At 38.5% G+C, this 19,268-nt stretch overlaps 2 protein-coding genes across 2 annotated transcripts; both read left to right on the top strand.

Annotated features, from left to right (window-relative positions):
• The first annotated feature begins 1,158 nt into the window (after positions 1 to 1,158).
• Positions 1,159 to 1,898, top strand: LOC138891877 (uncharacterized). The gene is made up of 2 exons (XM_070175559.1): positions 1,159 to 1,203; positions 1,503 to 1,898. The coding sequence occupies exons 1-2, from the start codon at positions 1,159 to 1,161 to the stop codon at positions 1,896 to 1,898; spliced, it is 441 nt and encodes a 146-aa protein (XP_070031660.1).
• A 3,700-nt stretch (positions 1,899 to 5,598) lies between these two features.
• LOC138891876 (uncharacterized) lies at positions 5,599 to 5,973 on the top strand. The gene has a single exon (XM_070175558.1). It carries the CDS (start codon positions 5,599 to 5,601, stop codon positions 5,971 to 5,973), a length of 375 nt encoding a protein of 124 aa, XP_070031659.1.
• The last annotated feature ends 13,295 nt before the right edge of the window (positions 5,974 to 19,268 follow it).

Here is a 19,268-nt window from a genome sequence, read left to right as displayed (position 1 = left end):
AAAGTTAAGACGTTATAGTAAATTTATATTTTATAGTAACTTTAACAATATTACATTATTTATACTTGTAAAATGATATTTTATTTTATATGAGTTTCTTTAATTCTTTTTAGTTTTCATGAACTTTTAATGTATCTTTTATATATATTTTTTATAATGCTATATTATTAATTTATAAATTTAAAAAATTAAAGATCTATGAGGCTTACACCCCATGTCTCGAGGCTTTCGCCTCGCCCCGTATTAAATAAAATACTCCGCCTCACGTCCTCGCCCTTTAAAACACTGTTATTATAGTATATGAGAATCAAAATATATATATGCTTATATTTAAGGGACTATTTTATGTTCTTTTTTTTCTCAGATAGAAAAGGGTGAGACAATGTGGCGATACTTGTAAACAAATCTTGTCCAAAAATGCAAAATTCAGCGATTCTCTTAACTAACTTTGAGAAATTTTCAAGAAAATAACCCCAATTGTTTCGCATAGGAGGAGAATTAGTGAGGTAGAGCGCATCCTTTGAAGGTCTTAAGAAATAGGAGTATTTAAATAACCAAATTTTATTTTAATCTTCATAACACCTAAAATATGAATCTAAGTTATATACACTAATAAAAATAAATATGGGTGTTGGAAAAGTCAAACTAGCCTTGTTGTATTTAAGTCACTTGTTGCACTTTAACTATGATTGTGTAGGTATTTTGAGACTATAAAATGAAGTGACTAATGGTAATGGAATTGGCACCGTTCATGAAATCCACTCAATATTTAATTAATGATATAAATATATTTTCTCTTTATTTATGGGTGAGTTGGGTAGAAGGTATTGTACAGGCTTGCTCGGCCGAGGTATCTCGGTTGAGCGCCGGTCGCGCTCCCCGTGGTCGGGGCGTGACAAAGTTGGTATCAAAGCCTAAGGTTTTAAAGTATCCTAGGATATCTCGGAGTCGTGTCTAGTAGAGCCCTTCTTATTGGTGTGTTGTCGACCACATCTATAATTAGGAGGCTACTTGGGCACTTAGGAATAACATCCTTCTTTGATGTTCTAGATCGTGCGATAAAGCTGATTGTAAGATTGTTCCTCCTCTAACTCGTGCATTGCTATAACTTTCAGTACATGGCACCTAGGAAGAAAGCAAGAACTGGCCAAGGAGCCAATGCCGCCCCAAGAGTGGCAGTTGATTCTTTACTTGATGATGCGGGTGAGCAGCCGAGGAGTGAGACTAATCCCCCGACTACTACACTGCCTGATTCTACTACACCTGATCAGACCGCACTGGTTCATGCACCTACTGAGGGTGCAAAGATTCCTCCAACGGATATCCATGTTCCACCTTCAACCCCAGCTTCCAGTCCCGATATTTTTTAGGGGGATCTTAGGGGAGCCATAGAGATGTTGGCTCAGATAGTGGCTTCTCAGGCCCAGAGATCTAATGTTGCACCTACTTCTTCTAGTCAGTCAGGGGAATCTGCTAGTTCCAGGGTGAACAAGTTTTTTCAGTTAGATCCTCCAGTGTTCACGGGTACTAATCCCGAGGAGGACCCCCAGGACTTCATTGATGAGATGCACAAGTCTCTTCGAGTTATGGGTGCCACTGAGACAGAAGCAGTGGAGCTGGCTTCCTACCGCCTGAAAGAGGTGGCATATTCTTGGTTCGAACTGTGGGAGGAGTCCCGTGAGGAGGGGAGCCCTCCGGCGAGGTGGAATGAGTTCACTGATGCTTTCATTAATCATTTCTTGCATGCCGAGACTAAGGCAGCCCATGCCACTGAGTTTGAGAGCTTAAGGCAAGGTAGCCTGAGTGTGTGGGAGTACCATATGAGATTTGCGCGCATGTCCGAGTATGATGTATACATGCTGCCCACTATGGGGGCGAGAGTGCGCCGGTTTGTGTAGGGCCTTAGCCCCTTGGTTATTAATGAGACCGCTACAGCTGCCTTGAGTTCTTATATGAACTATGGTAAAATGGTGGCATTTGCTCAAGCTATAGAGGACCGTAAATTAAAGAATATAATGGAGCGGGAGAGTAGCAGCAAGGCCCGATCCGCAAGCAACTTTGGTGGTTCTCCTGGTGGTGGTGGTGATAGGATAACATTCAGGGGAGGGTCATCAGGGCCATCCCAGTCTTTTGCTCAGTCTTCAGTCAGTGCACAACCATCAGGACCCAGTCAGCAGCAACAGAGTCATTGTAGGCCCAGTCAGGGCAACAGAGGATCCTACTAGCAGGGTCATCCTGGAGGGAGATTCCAGCAGCAGCGGAGGTCCCCATGCCCTAGGTGTGGTAAGATGCACTTAGGGGTCTACTACATGGACCTACCCATATGTTACAGATGCGGATTGAGGGGTCACATCCAGAGAGATTGTCGTTCGTCCCGCTAGGGTGCGGGCAGGGGTATGACACAACCAACCAGTTCTACAGCTACTACATCCGCATCACCTCCTCCAGCTCGAGGCACTCCAGCACCCGCGGGGTGTGGTACAGCTAGGGGTGGTACACAGAGTTCGGGAGGGCCCAATTGTTTCTATGCTATGAAGGGTCTCTAGAGTTCAGAGGCTTCTCCAGATGTTGTCACAAGTATATTGACTGCCCAGTCTTATGATGTGTATGCTCTTATTGATTCCAGTTCCACTTTGTCCTATGTCACTCCTTATGTTGCTATGGAATTTGGGATAAAATCGGAATAGCTTCATGAGTCGTTCTCCGTATCTACTTAGGTTGGTGAGTCTATTGTGGCCGCGCTGGTTTATAGAGATTGTGTTGTCACGGTGCGTGGTCAGTACATCATGGTCGATATCATTGAATTGGGGATGGTTGATTTTGATGTAATAGTGGAGATGGATTGGCTTTATTCATGTTTTACCAAGCTTGACTGTCGAACCAGAACCGTTAGGTTTGAATTTCCAAATGAGTCAGTGATTGAATGGAAGGGGGATGATGTGGTGCCGAAGGGTAGGTTTATTTCTTACCTTAAGGCTATGAAGATGATTAGCAAGGGGTGTATTTACCATTTGGTCCTGTTTACGGACACCGATGTTGAGGTACCTACACTTGAGTTTGTGCCTGTTGTGAATGAATTTCCGGAGGTCTTTTCGGACGAGCTCCCTGGGATTCCACTAGATAGGGAGATTGAATTTGGGATTGATATGATGCCGGGCACGCAGCCTATATCTATTCCACCCTACAAAATGGCACCGACAGAATTGAAGGAGCTAAAGGAACAATTAAAGGATTTGTTAGAGAAAGGTTTCATTCGACTGAGTGTGTCACCTTGGGGCACACCGGTTCTCTTTATAATAAAGAAGAATGGGTCACTAAGAATGTGTATTGACTATCGGCAGCTCGACAAGGTCACAATCAAAAAATAAGTACCCACTGCCAAGGATAAATGACTTGTTTGACCAATTGCAGGGTGCTAATTACTTCTCCAAGATTGATTTAAGATCTGGGTATCACCAATTGAAGATTAGGGAGTAGGATATTCCGAAAACAGCTTTCAGGACCCGGTGTGGGCACTTTGAATTTCTGGTAATGTCTTTTGGGCTAACAAATACCCCCGCAGCTTTCATGGATCTTATGAATCGAGTCTTCAAGCCTTTTCTTGACTCCTTCGTGATAGTGTTTATTGATGATATCCTCGTATATTCGCGAAGTCGAGAGGATCATGTTGATCATCTCAGGGCAGTTCTACAGACTCTATATCAACACAAGTTATATGCGAAATTTTTGAAATGTGAATTTTGGCTTGAATCTGTCACGTTTTTGGGTCATGTCATTTCTAAAGCAGGAATTAAGGTTAATCCTCAGAAGATTGCAGCTGTAATGAATTGGCCTAGACCTACAATTCCAACAGAGATTCGCAGTTTCTTAGGCCTAGAAGGGTATTACATGAAATTTGTGGAGGGGTTCTCTACTCTTGCCTCTCCATTGACTAAATTGACGTAGAAGGCGGTTAAGTTCCAATGGTCAGATACTAGTGAAAGAAGCTTCCAAGAGTTTAAATCAAGATTGACTACGACACCGGTGTTGACCCTACACATGACTTTGTGGTACGGATGGGTTTGTGGTATATTGCGATGCTTCAAGCATCGGGTTTGGGTATGTATTAATGCAACATGGCAAGGTGATAGCTTATGCTTCTAGGCAACTCAAGAATCATGAAAAGAACTATCCAACACATGACTTAGAGCTTGCGGCGGTGGTATTTGCATTAAAGATTTGACATCATTATTTGTATGGGGTCCATGTAGATATATTCACGGACCATAAGAGCCTTCAATATATTTTCAAACAGAAGGAATTGAATCTGAGGCAGAGAAGATGGCTTGAGTTACTCAAGGATTACGACATCGATATCCTATATCATCCGGGGAAGGCTAATGTTGTGGCAGATGCTCTTAGCCTGAAATCCATGGGCAATTTGGCTCACTTGGAGGCATATCAAAGGCCGTTGGCCAAGGAGGTTCATCGGTTGGCTAGTTTGAAAGTTAGTCTTGCGGACTCTAGTGAAAGAGGGGTGATTGTGCAAAATAGGGCTTAATCGTCGCTTTTGGTGGAAGTCAAGGAGAAACAATACAACGATCCATTGTTGGTACAATTGAAGGAGGGTATTCATAAACATAAGACCATGGATTTTGCTCTTGGCATGGATGATGGTACATTAAGGTACCAAGGGCGACTAAGTGTTCTAAATATAGATGATCTCCGGGAAAGAATCATGACCTAGGCTCACACTTACAGGTATTTCGTGCACCCGGGCTCTACAAAGATGTATCATAATCTTAGGGGAGTCTACTGGTGGAATGATATGAAGAGGAACGTAGCGGACTTTGTGGCAAGATATCCAAATTATCAGCAAGTGAAGGCTGAACACCAAAGGCCCGGCGGGTTGGCACAGAACATAGAAATTCCGATGTGGAAATGGGAGATGATCAAGATGGACTTTGTGGTAGGACTACCTCGCACTCGCAAGTTCGACCCGATTTAAGTGATTGTGGATCGACTCACGAAATCAGCTCACTTCTTACCTGTTAAGGCTACCAACACAACATAACAGTACGCTCAGTTGTATATCAAGGAAATAGTCAGGTTGCATGGCACTCCAGTTTCTATTATCTCAGATTGAGGGGCACAATTCACGGCTAATTTTTGGAAGAAATTTCAGCAAGGTTTGGGTACTCAGGTGAATCTTAGTACAATCTTTCACCCGCAGACTGACGGGCAGGCAGAGCGAACTATTCAGACACTTGAGGATATGTTACGCGCTTGTGTTCTTGACTTTAAGGGTAGCTGGGATGATCATTTACCGCTCATAGAGTTTGCCTATAACAACAGTTATCATGCTAGCATTCAGATAGCACCGTTCGAGGCTTTATATGGTAGGAGATGTAGATCTCTCATTGGATGGTTCGAGATTGGGGAAGCAGAGTTGATAGGGCCAGACCTCGTGCATTAAGCTATGGAGAAGGTTAAGATCATTATAAAACGGTTAAAAACTGCTCAGAGTTGTCAAAAGTCCTATTCGAATGTGCGTAGTAGGGATTTGGAGTTTAAAGAGGATGATTGGGTATTCTTGAAGGTTTCCCCACGAAGGGTATAATGCGGTTTGGTAAGAAAGAGAAGTTGATTCCGAGGTATGTCGGACCGTACAGAGTCATTCAGAGGATTGGTCGGGTGGCTTACAAGCTTAAACTACCTCCAGAGATGTCTTTAGTGCACCCGGTATTCCACGTATCCATGTTGAAGAAAGTGGTTAGGGATATGTTGCTTATTGTTCCAGTTGAGGCTATTGAGGTTAACGAGGAATTGACTTATGAAGAAATTTCAGTTGCCATTCTTGATAGGCAAGTCCGTAAGCTGAGAAACAAAGAAATTGCCTTCGTAAAAGTATTATGGCGAAACCAACAGATTGAAAAGGCCACCTGGGAGGCCGAGGAAGAGATGAAGAATAAGTACCCTCATTTGTTTGAATAGTTATGTAATCGATTATATGAAATTTCCCTGTGAATTATGTATCATTTGTATAGTTGATATTAAGGGTGTTCCTTTTTGGTAATATACTGCTCGTGAGGCCATGATTGGCATTGTTTTTATGTTATGTTGCATCGTTGGTTCATGTATATGTTGTTAGGACTAGTTTTGGGATTCTCTGGCAGGTGGATAGGCCTAATTATAAGGGAGGCTTTGGCGAAATATTTGGAAATTTAGAGAGTTAGTCAAAATTTGGGAACCGTTGGTGTGTAATAGCAGCTGAGTCACATTGGTATTCTAATGGCGTATTTTGGCACTCATTCGAGGAAGAATGATATTAAGTAGGGGAGTATGTAAGACCCCGTGAAATGTCACCTAAAACCCAAAGTTTCGTGATGCCGGGGTAGACTTATGCGTTGATGATGCCGCGGCTCTGACTTTTTGGGTTGAATAGTGCGTTGGGGAGTTGAAATTTTTTTTTGAAAGTGCAGGGCGTTTTTGCGGTCAATTCTGCGGTCGCAGATCTACCGCAGACTGAAGCAGGAATCTAGGCAATTTTTTGGACCATTATGTGATCCATTATGCGGCCGCATAATCATTTCGCGGGCCGCACAACCCATCGCAGATCCAGCATGAAAATTTCCGGAGGGGAGTTCTGCGGTACATTATGTGACCGCAGACCGGCCGCAGAGTGAGGCAGAAGTGCACAGTTCTGAAGGGCCATTGTGCGGTCCATTTGCGGACCGCAAAAGCATTATGCGGTCACATATGCGACCACAGATTTGTATCGGGGTTTCATTTTTTTGGTTTTATAAACCCGACCCCATTCTTATAAAATAATCTTAGGGATCATTTTAGAAGGTTCAAACTTATATTTCTAGAGAGAGGGAGTGCCATAGAGTGAGAGTGGAAGTTCCTAAGCTTATCATTCATCAATTCTTACTCAAAGTTGAAGAAGTTACAAGAAAAACTCACTAGGTGTTCATCCTGGAGGTAAGATTCTTGCCCTAGCCTTCAATTTCGAGATTTAACTGAAAATAGGTAATAAGCCAAGCAATTTTTGGGTGTGGGAGTTGTTCATTATGCATGCATGTACCATCAAGGGTAGTGGGAAGATTATTGAGCTCATTTGGGTAAACTTTGGGTAGTGGGATGAATAAATCCACCATAGGAGGACCTTGAAACCTTAAAGCACACCTAGTATTTGATAAAATTCTCAAGTGAGCTCGAACTATGAACTCCTTCCTAATTTATGTTCAATTTTGCTATATCTCTAAATAGATCAAAGTGGCTAATATTTTCGTAACATTATAGTAATTTTAAAAGCTCGAGGCGAGGTATGTTGGCTAAACTCTTATCTTAGAATTGAACCCCCACAATATCCTTGTAAGTCCCGAGTTGTTCATTATAAATTGATTATTCCGAATAAGCCTTGTGTCAAAAGATATATGCTCAACATGTATTCCAAATGGTCTTGTTATGTTATGTTCTATTTGAAAATGTGCTCGAAGTATGGGTTGCATATCTAAATGTTATAACTTCAAGTTGTGATTCAAATAAAAGCTATTATGCCAAGTTGTGTAAGAAGTCTCAATGTGCTTAACATTCTTATTTGCTCATATGTGGACTTAAAGTCTTAAATAGAAATGCTTTGTTGTTGATGATCTGTGATGATGTTCGAAAGTGAAAGAGATAAACATGAAATATGAAATACGGCCAACGAGCCAAGAGTGACATTGTGTTATGCCCATCGGTGCCCATGAGCTGAGTATATATATAAAAGATAATGAAATGAGTTTTCAATCTTTGAGATAAATAAACACCCTGGGAGTGTTGTTAATCACCGAGGAAGGGTAGGTTGAAATAACCTAACCCCGAAACTACACGTGCTGGTATAGGAGTGAATTGTGATTTCCCCCCTTTATTGGGATGAGATTGATGTGATGAGAATATTTCCCTTTATTGGGATGAGATGATTGCTAGAAAAGGGTGATGTCGATCCACACGGCATTGTGGTGAGACGGCCTTGCCGGTCGGGTCATGATCGGATGCCATGTCGCACACATAGTGGTGATTGTGCTTGAGATTATAATTAAAACAATGACTGAGATTGACATAATGATTGTGATTGTGGTTGATGTTTTTGGGTGAGACGTCCTATCCGAACGGGCCGTGATCGGACTCTGTGCTAAGATCGCGGTGGTATATCGATGGTAAGATCTCCCAACCTAGAATATGAAAATTTACTTGAAAACTTGTCTTGCTCCGAACTTGATGTCTTGGTATTGTTTGAGACTCCCATTGATTTTATGATTGTACTCCCTTGTGTTATCATTCGTTCTATTGAGAGGGTGTTTAGTCATTCATACTAGTATTATTCCATGTGTACTAACGTCCCTTTTGCCCGGGCTATATCCTTTAATGGATGCAGGTGGTTCCACAGCAGGCGGCTTTGATCATTGATAGCGGTACACCCTCTTCCCAGCTGACTTGGTGAGCCACACTTTATATCGGGGTCGTATATCTTTTGTTCCTTATGTATTATGTTTGGAGGTATAGCCGGAGCCTTGTTGCCGGCACTTTCATCGTACTCTTTTGTATCTATTAGAGGCTCCGTAGACATAGTGTGGGTTGTATATGGGTGTTGGGAAAGTCAAACTAGCCTTGTTGTATTTGAGTCACTCGTTGCACTTTGACTATGATTGTGTAGGTATTTTGAGACTATAAAATGGAGTGACTAATGGTAATGGTAATGAAGTGACTAATGGTAACTATGATTGTCGGGGCGTGACATGGAAATCAATGCTCCGGGCCAAATAGAGCTTACCTACGGCACCTGGCTTTCTCTGGCGAGCTTTCTATCGTAAAGCTAAAGGCGCCCCAAGAGTTGGGAAGTGTCTGGGCTATTGCCGTACTCAAAGGCGAGGGGCTCCAAAAGTGAATGCGATCGGCCTCAGAGGAAAGGGGAGGCAACTTGGGATTCTAGGCAAAGTGCTTTTTTTATGTATAGGCCTTCGTATAAAATAGAATTTTCATTCCTCCCGCCAAAGCTAGAAAAGAAAGTAGCTCTCTTTTTTCCATTCGCCTACTTCAATTGTCTTTTCCTTATGGCACGACTGAGCTCGTGTCCGTCTAAGTCTCTGATTAGCGAGTTAAGTTGCTTGTTGGGCGGTAGAGTCGCTAGACTGACGACTTGAGTAAATTTTTGATCTGATCGGTTCTTTCTTTTGAAAAGACTATCAAATTATCCATGTAAAGCTCGCATATGTTATGTAAGAGGTCAATGATAATTTGTGTCATCGCTCTCTTTGATATGTTACACTTTCTTTTTTCTTTTTTGTCACTATTACATGATTGTATGGATTTAATGAAATTAAAGTAGAGACCTATGGTGTGTGGCGACTGCATAGTAATGGATCTTGATTAATTAATTGTAGACCACCGCCACATGGGGAGTGCTTATTTTAAAGGCAACGACAGGCCGTCGGTTGTGTGTTGATTTCACAAAAGCAGAAGAATCGGCAAAATATCTGCTGGGTTGGTGTCGGTAATTGGATCTGAATGCTCAAACGTGGGCGAGTCACTCCCATTTCCTTAAAAAAGCACTTAATTTATTTTCTTGTAATGCCAATCTCACCCTCTTAATTTTTTTTAAAATATTATTACTGCTGACGCTGGTGTTCTTATTTTATCATATTTTTTATTATTTCTTTTAGTGGAGTGCGCCGCCGGCATGGGTGGAGGCACAAATCGAACAACGGGTTTGACCAGTAATTTTTGCTCAAATAATGTATTTATTATTTAGAATTCATTAAATATGTATAAATATTAAATTTAGAACCCAATCACTAACACTTAAATTCATCGTTCTAAAATCCTAAAACCATAAGGTTGAAATCTTAGCTCTGCCTCTTGCTGTAGGGCGACGCCTAGTCGACGCGCAAAGGCCTAGATAATAGGTTATCTTGGTAGGTCTTCCCCTCGGGCGACCGCGAAAGTCCCCGAATGGGTTAGTCTTTTAGTTCTCCCAGATTAAAATATCAAAGGAGGACGTTACAGATGTCCGAGGCGGACACTTTCAAAAAATGAGATAATATCGTCTGGGCTAATGACCCATATCAGATATTGAACTTTAAAGTTGTTGTTACCATAGTTCAGAAATAGATGTTCATTTATTTTTCTCAAAACAATGGTTACCCTATTGAATATATATAAAGTTTTAACGTGATTCATATATTCAATAAGTATGTCAAGGGTATAGTTTGAACGTGAAATTTGTTCAAATTCCGTTAAAAATATAAAAAATAGAAACTATACTATATACATTTGGTTCATTAGGGGAGAAAGAGGAATGCCCTCTACGGCATAATAATGACACATAGTGACGAGTTTCGTCGGTTTTTGAACGTTGGAGTAACGGCGTCGTGCATTGCATTTCCGTCTGAGAATCTAGAGGAGGTTGAGCCATAATTAAGATTTCAATTTTATGGGACGACTTAAAGTGTTAATAAATATTTTTAAATTTAATATGTGTATATATTTAACGAACTTCTTAACACATAATATATATTATTTAGCAAAATATTAATTCGGCTAATCCTATAGTTAAGCTTCTACCTCCGCCCCTAAGAGGAGCCAGCTACGCTAATGGATTTTTTCATTTCTATACAATATTTGAAGCTTATTTATCAAAATTATCCTAATTTTGTATATTACCCATCCTAAATAAGGATTACTTACAAATTATATGCATTACATATTTAATACCTTAAATTAGGGGATTCAATTATACCTTTTCCCCTTATTTTCTTCTTATCTCCTCTTTCCTTATTTTTCTACCTCAATTCTGGGGAGTTGAATTGCTCTTACCCGAGTTTTTGTGATATACTGAAATAACGTTCAAATTTTTTTATTCTCATCGTTTTCTCCATTATAGATTCCCCTCTTTTTAATAAGTATATTCACTTCTTTTTCCTCCTCATTATTTTGTTCTTTTCTTTTCTGTTTTTTTAATTTGTTTTCTCCAAACATGAAGCTTGTTATTGTGTTATACATCGTTAGCACTCTGTCCTTGCATTTCATTCTTTCTTTCTCAATTATATTATTTTTCCTACGAAAGGAATTAACTGTATTATGTTTGAATAATGCATATAAAATTCAAAAGAATGACAAAGCTAATTAATTGTATTGCATATAATTCTTTCTTGGTTTTTGGTTCATTGTTTTGATCCATTAATTATACATTATTTAGTTATTCAAAAATGTCACGACCCAGAATTCCTACCTTCGGGACCGTGATAGCGCCTAACATTTCACTTGCTAGGCAAACCAACGTTAGAGTAATTCTTGTACCAATTTTAAACACTTTGAACAAGTTAACCAATCAGACAAAAATGAAGCTAAAATGAAGTACGAAATAGCATAATAATCCACTATCTTGTACAAGCCGGATCTGGAGTCAGAGGTACACGAGCTTCTAGAGGTTCTACACACAGAGTCTGAAATAAATACAATTGTCTCGAATGAGATGAACAATAAATAAGGAAAGAGGAAGGGATTTCAAGGTCTGCGGACGCCAGCAGATCTACCTCGAGTCTCCAAATGCTAATCCGAGTTGATGCACCTCACGTACAGCTGAGACCAGTACCAAAATCTGCACAAGAAGTGCAGAGTATAGTATAAGTACAACCGACCCAATGTACTCCATAAGTGTCGAGCCTAACCTCGACGAGATAATGACGAGGCTATGACAGGACAAACACGTAATTAAACATATACGGACGAAAATATTCGCACAACATAACAACAAATAAGGATTTAACATGTACTATTGGGAGAGGACATGCAAGAGGGTACAAAATACGGTAACTACAATAGGGAATGACAACATGAAACAGTCAATAAACCTTCAGCCAATGAAATACATAAACATAATGAATATAAACTGCACGACATCACCTTTCGTGCTTTTACCCTCAATCTCACCATGAAACAGTAATAATGGCACGGCATCACCCTTCGTGATTTTATCTCAATCTCTTCATAAAATGATAAATACGGCACGACATCACCCTTCGTGCTTTTACACTCAATTTCATCATGAAATGATAAATACGGCACGACATCACCCTTCGTGCTTTAACTCTCTTCATGACTATGTATAAATCAACAAATAGAATAATAATCGGCACAGCATCACCCTTTGTGCATTAACACTCTCTCCACTACCATGAAGCAATGAATATATGACATTTGGGAGAAAGAATAATCAAGAATAAACTTTACATTAACAACGTTTCTGTGATGACCCGATATGTCATCTTATGATTTAAACCTAATTCTGTGATATGACACCTTTAAAAGTTATGTTTTAGCCTTTTTTGATTTATGTGCACAGTCCAGGCGTCTTTGCGGAAAGCTTTTATGTTAAAAACTGATAAAAATAAAAAACAAATTGCCTAAAAACTTTATTTGAGTTGACTTCGGTCGATTTTTTTGGTAAACAGATCCAGATTCGTATTTTGACGGTCCCGGTGGGTCTGTATCGTGATTTGGGACTTTGGCATATGCCTAAAATCGAAATCGAAAGTCCCTAGCCCGAGATATCGGACTATGTCGGAATTTGAAAGTTGAAAGCTTAATGAAATTGAAGTGTTTGACCAAAGTTTGAATTTTTGGATAACGGATCCGTATTTTTGGTTTCGGAACCTGATATAGGTCTAATACCATATTTATGACTTTTTTGTGAAATTTGATGAAAAACGGAGTTGATTTGACGTGAATCGGACGTCCGGTTGTGAAAATAAGAATTTCAAAGTTTTCTTGAAAATTTCATTCAATTTGGTATTCAATTTGTAGTTCTAGGTATTATTTTGGCGATTTGAGTGCGCGAGCAAGTTCGTATGATATTTTTAGACTTGTGTGCTTTTGCTTTGGAGTCCTGAGGGTTCAGGTGAGTTTCGGATAGGCTAAAGAGTGAAATATGGACTTAGAACATAGCTGGTGTTGCAATATCTGGTGCAGACCTCTGATCTCGCATTTGCGAGATCAAGCATCGTAATTGTGACCCCATGCAGGTTCCACATTTGCGAGCTATTTCTCGCATTTGCGAAGAATGGTTGTCCTCATAGTTTTCGCATTTGCGATCAAATGGTCGCATTTGCGAAATGATCATGCTCGCATTTGCGAGATTTTCTTCGCAATTGCGAAGCTAGCAGGAATGGGAGACCTTCGCATTTGCGATAGGTTCTTCGCATTTGCGGGGCTCGCATTTGCGAACCCCAGGTCGCAAATGCGATACCTACAACTGATCAAAATGATTTTTGGACGGGATTTTGGTTCATTTCTCAACTTTTCAAGTCCTTGAACCTTAGAGGCGATTCTTCCAAGACCAATTCTTCCCCAAAATTTTGGTAAGTGATCCTAACCCACTTTCTTTCAATTTTCCATCACATTTCATGAATTTCCAACCCAAAATCTAGGATTTCCATGGTAGAAATTGGGGGTTTTGGTAGAATTAGGAATTTTTGGAAAATTGGTATTTAGACTTCAAATTGAGGTCGGATTTCAAAACTAACTGCATAAACGGGCTCGGGGGGTGAATGGGTGAATGGATTTTGGCCCGAACCTCGAGTTTTGACCAAGCGGGTCCGAGGTCGATTTTTGTCTTTTTGGGGAAAAGTTTGGGAAATCAAAATTTATGCATTGTAATTGATTCCTTTAGCAATAATTGATGTTATTAAGTTAATTGTGGCTAGATACAGATGGTTTGGAGGTGGATACTAGAGAAAAAGCTGTAATTGAGCATTGAGTGGCCTGTGGAGCGAGGTAAGTGTTGTGTCTAACTTTGACTTGAGGAATTAGGAACCCTCGACCTATTTGCTATATGTGAGCGGCGTATATGTGAGGTGACGAGTACTTATGCGCCACCAAGTTATCTGTTTTGCCTGTTTCTTTCCCGTTCTTCTTATATTGTTTCTTTCCCTGCCTTAACTCTTACATGCTTTACTTGTATTTCTATGCCTAATTGCTACTTGTTAGATATTGTTTCTCCTTTTTGAATGTATTAGTTATCCCGTAGCTTCATTGTCTCCTATTATTTGCTTAAGCTGTTTCATTGGTGCTTTTATGATATATTTTGGATTGGTCTCGCTGAGTAGTATTACTTGTGTGAAGTTCATTGTGTACAAGCTTTCCATTTGCTTTGGTTTGAAGTTAAGTATCGTGAAGGGTTTTGTGTTGAATTGTGAAATTTCTGTACTTATTGAGTAATTGATATTGATATGGTAGGATCGGGTTGCACGCCGCAACAGATGAAATAAATGTGATATATTGAGGAGGAATAAGGATAAATTGATATTGTACGGTGGGATCGGGTTGCAACCCGTAACGGGTGTAATAATAGTGGATTGTGGTGAAATAAGGGTAAACTGTGGTTGTGATTATTGTGATATGATGGATCGGGATGCACGCCGCAACACTTTTATTTATATTCTGATGTTTATGTTATTAAGAGGAAATAAGGGAGGAATATGATATGTACGGTGGGATCGGGTTGCGCGCCGCAACAATCTATATGTTTATACTTTTCCTTGACTGTGTTAGTTGTACGGTAGTCTTAATTTGCACTCGAGGATTGGTAATAGCTGAACACTGATGAAATACTTTGAGTACTGTATTTATTTCTTGCAAGTTACTGCTTTACTTTATTCTGTCTTCCTTTTTGCTTTTATTATATACTGTATGAAGATTACATTGTGAGTGTCCCGCCGTAGCCTCGTCACTCCTTCGTCGAGGTTAGGCTCGGCACTTACTAGTACATGGGGTCGATTGTACTGATACTGCACTTTGCACTTCCTATGCAGATTTTGGAGCAGGTTCGGGCTGATCGAGAGGTTGGCTGTAGGCTTCACTGCTAGGAGACCCAAGGTAGTCCTGTTGGCGTCCACAGGCCCTGGCGTCCCTTCCTATACCCCCATACTTTATTGTTTCCCTTATTTTGCAAAAAGTTATATTTTTCTTTCGGGCAAATACTTGTAGTAAAATCTTAGTATGTTCGCGAATTGTGACTCTGGATTCTGGGTAGTAATAGTATATATTCAAAGTTGTTATTTTTATATTTCCGCGTTCATTTCGACTTATTATAATTTGTTTACTGATAATCACCTAAATGTAAGAGAATTGGCTAATAAATCTCTAACGTTGACTTGCCTAGCAAGTATAATGTTAGGCGCCATCATGGACCCGATTGTGGGGATTCCGGGTCGTGACAGTTTCCACAATACCGAGCCTCAACTTCCAATAATATTCAATTATCACAATTAGTTCATAAATGCGGAAAGAATGATCAATTAAGTAATAAACTAGTCTAGACATGGATATCATAATCAAAGAAGGAAATAAATCACGAGAAACAAGTTTCAACCGCATGGTTTAGCCCAAGAACAATGCATAAGTACTCGTCACCTCACATATACGTTGTACCCAACATTTAAACACGTAGCAAATAGGTAAAATAAGTCCTAATCCCTCAACTCAAGGTTAACTATGATACTTACCTCACTCCAAAAATCAACTCAAAGCTCAACCATAGCTTTGCCTTTCGAACAAGCCTCCGAACCAACCAAATCTAGCAAATTATCAACCAACGATTCAAAATAAGCCTTAAGAACTACCCACGAATGAGAAAGGTTCAATTTAGGTCATTATTGAAAAAGTCAACAAAAGTCAACTCCCGGACCCGCTTGGTCCAAAACCAAAGTTCGGACCAAAACCCGATTACACATTCACGCCCGAGCCCGGTTATACAATTTATTTTGAAATCCGACCTCAATTTGAGGTCTAAATTCTAATTTTACAAAAATCCCTAATTCTACCCAAATCGCCAATTTCTATCATGAAAATCCTAGATTTTTGGTTGAAATCTTTATAAAATGTAATGGGTAATTGAAAAAAAATATGTTAGAATCACTTACCAACGAATTGGGGAATAAGAGCTCTAGGACAAATTGCCTCTAAGGTTTCTAGGTTTGAAAATTTGAAAGAATGAGAAAAATCTCATCTAACTTAGCTTAAGTCTAGGGGTAGATGTCGTAAATACGACCTGGGTTCGCAATTGTGAACCCTGCAAATGCGAGAAATCCTTCGCAATTGCGAAAGTCCCCTATCTCTGCTACCATCACAAATGTAACGATTTTCTTTGTAATTGCGCGAACTTAGGACTTCCGCAATTGCGACCCCTTGATCGCAATTGCGAACCATTCCCTCCCAGTACTACTTCGCAAATACGAACCAATTGTTCACAAATGCGAACCCATGGTGTCCAACTACTCTTCACAATTGCGATGGAGTAGCTCGCAATTGCGAACCTGACAGGTTGACTGCCTTATCGCAAATGCAAAGCCAGACTTTGCAATTGTGAGGTCTGAGGCCTGCACCAGAAACAGTAGAGCACCAGCTATTTTCTAAGTTCAATTTCACTTCGTAGCCTATCCGAAACTCACCCGAGCCCTTGGGGCTCCAAATCAAACATGCACACAAGTCCAAAAAGCTCATATGAACTCGCTTGCGTGATCAAATCGCCAAAATAACACCTAGAACTATGAATCGGACACCAAATCAAATGAAATTTTTAATGAAACTTTAGAATTTCTATTTTAACAACCGGACGTCCGAATCACGTCAAACCAACTCCGTTTTTTACCAAATTTTACATACAAGTTATAAATATAGTAATGAACATATATCAAGCTCCAGAATCAAAAATCCGAACTCGGTAGCAATAAAGTCAAACCTTGGTCAAATTTTGAAATTCATTAAACCTTTAAACTTTAAATTTTTGACAAAATGCGATAACTCGAGTTAGGGACCTTCGAATTTGATTCTGGTCATACGCCCAAGTCCTAAATCACGATTCAGACCCACCGAGATCGTCAAAATATAGATTCAGGTCTATTTTCTCAAAACATTGACCGAAGTCAACTCAAGTGGATCTTTAAGGCATAATTTCACATTTTATCAATTTTTAACATAAAAGCTTCCCGAAAAAAGACACGAAATGCGCATGCAAATCGAGGAAAGCTAAAATGAGATGTTTGAGGTTTTGAAATACAGAATTAAGGTTTAAAACTCTAGATGACCCATCGGGTCATCACAAAAAATATTATTGCGCGAGAATGTTATTTTCATTTTATTCTACCACTTACTAATGAAATAAAAAAACTTCACGCAATAAACGATAGTTTAAGTGACAACACCAACATACAAATTTGTATGGTACAATAACATATAAATTAAAAATAAAAATTGTACAAATTTGATACATCTACAACAACATATAAACTAAAAACGTATTTTATATAACTAATCATATAATATAAAATTTATTTATAACTTACCTACAACTTTCATACATTATTTTTATCCAGTTAAATACAACCACAACTTAAATATAATTTTCATACAAATTTTATACAATATGTCTTTTGTATATGATTTGTATATATTTTGTAAGTGGTGTGTTCTTCTTCCTCTTTGAAATTCCAATCAAAATTTCCTCTCTTAAAATAATTTTGATAACATATCAACAACTATATGTAAAAAAATAGTATATATAACTTAAATACAAATTTCATATAACGATTCATACATTATATAACTATTTTTCAACTTTCATACAATATTCAAATAAAAAAATATAATTGCAACAGAATACAACTTAAATACAATTTATGTACAACTTTAATACAATTTCGTACGTATATTGTAAGCCATGTGTTCTTCTTCTTCTTCTTCTTCTTCTTCGACGACGACGACGACGACGACTTTCAATATGCAATTCAGCCAAAATCAAGTCTAATCTTCACCAAACACCCTCAAAATTGAGATACAAACTCCAAAGAATATTCTCAATTGTTTGCAACAACACCCAATCCAAACAAACAATAGTTTTTGAAAACCCAAATTTGAATCCAAAGCTTTGAAGCTTTTTAATGGTTGTTAATGGTGGAGAATCAAAACACCATCAAAATTTATTGATTGACAATTTCAATTCGAACACCAATTGTAAGAAATATGAAGGAAATTGCTAAGTTAAAACTCTATATTAAAATAATTAAAATTCATTGATGAATTCCTTGAAAAAAATAGAGGATAAAAAGCATAGAAAAATGAAGGAAGAAAAATTGAGGAAAGAATAGAGGAGGAGAGAAAGAGAGAGAGAGACAGAGAGAAAAGGGATGAGAAATAACTGATTCCCTAATTAATTCCTAATATAAAGGGATACTCATTAATACTAATTTGTGTATAATTCATAAGTTATATGTACCCATATAATTAAGTTAAAACTTGATTATGGAGGGTAATAAAGTTTCATATGTAGTATATGAAGGTAAATATTCCCTACACTAATAGGAAAATAGCCCACACACTCCTCCCTTCTCTTTTAGGAGTATCTCTTGCATGTAGAGGTAAAGTTTACGTACACATTATTCTCCTCAAACCTCACTTGTGGGATTATACTAAGTATGTTATTATTATTGTTGTTATTGTTTTCAGAAGAAAAAAAAAACCTTTTCTTTGTACAACTTCATGTACTTTTATAATAAGATGGATTTTTTATGTTTATCAATACCACAACCGTTTTGATCTTTTAACATATGTGGAATTATTTAGTAAATAAAATTATTCAAGTTCACATAATTTTCATGTTCTGGACAACTACTCCTCCATTATGTTATGTGAATATGAAACAATCAAAATAACTATAGAGGTAGAGTCAGAATTTGAAGTTTATGGGTTCGAAAATCTAATCTGTTTAAGTTATTGAGTTCTAAATTAATAAATTGTATAAATTCGATGAATTTCTTAAAACAAATACATAGTTTAGACAAAAGCTAATGGGTTCGGCCGAACCTGCATGCCGTGCTCTAGCTCCGCCCCTTCGTATAGTCATGCTTAAAACAATCAAATATCGACTTTGAAGCAAGTGAAATAAGTTTTATTTTTGAATGAAAACACGAAAGAAATTACAAAAAGAATCAGTGTTCTTGAATAATCGAATGACAAAATAATGAGAGCAATTCAAACTAAAGTCTATTGTAGTCACCAACAAAAGCATCTAACTACTTTTACATGGATGTGAGAATCTCTTTTTATAGGTATGAGATCTTATTTTGATTACTACAATTAGTATTCTAATCTTGAAATAAAATAACTAAAAACAAAGAAAATAGAATCTTTAAAAGAAACTAGAAATCTTATTCTTGAAAAACAACAAAATGTCCTATTTTTGCACTAAA

The sequence above is a fragment of the Nicotiana tomentosiformis genome, chromosome 5, assembly GCF_000390325.3.
Source record: "Nicotiana tomentosiformis chromosome 5, ASM39032v3, whole genome shotgun sequence".
Lineage (NCBI taxonomy): Eukaryota > Viridiplantae > Streptophyta > Magnoliopsida > Solanales > Solanaceae > Nicotiana > Nicotiana tomentosiformis.
Note: the sequence above shows the minus strand (reverse complement) of the source record. Positions and strands in the feature narration are given on the sequence as shown.

What these genes read in the sequence shown, in the direction of transcription:
- LOC138891877 (XM_070175559.1), top strand. Translation starts at nt 1,159, where the DNA reads ATGCCGCCCCAAGAGTGGCAGTTGATTCTTTACTTGATGATGCGG. An exon ending in TTCTTTACTTGATGATGCGG is followed by an intron (nt 1,204 to 1,502) that starts GTGAGCAGCCGA and finishes AAGTTTTTTCAG; the next exon opens with TTAGATCCTCCAGTGTTCAC.
- LOC138891876 (XM_070175558.1), top strand. Translation starts at nt 5,599, where the DNA reads ATGCGGTTTGGTAAGAAAGAGAAGTTGATTCCGAGGTATGTCGGACCG.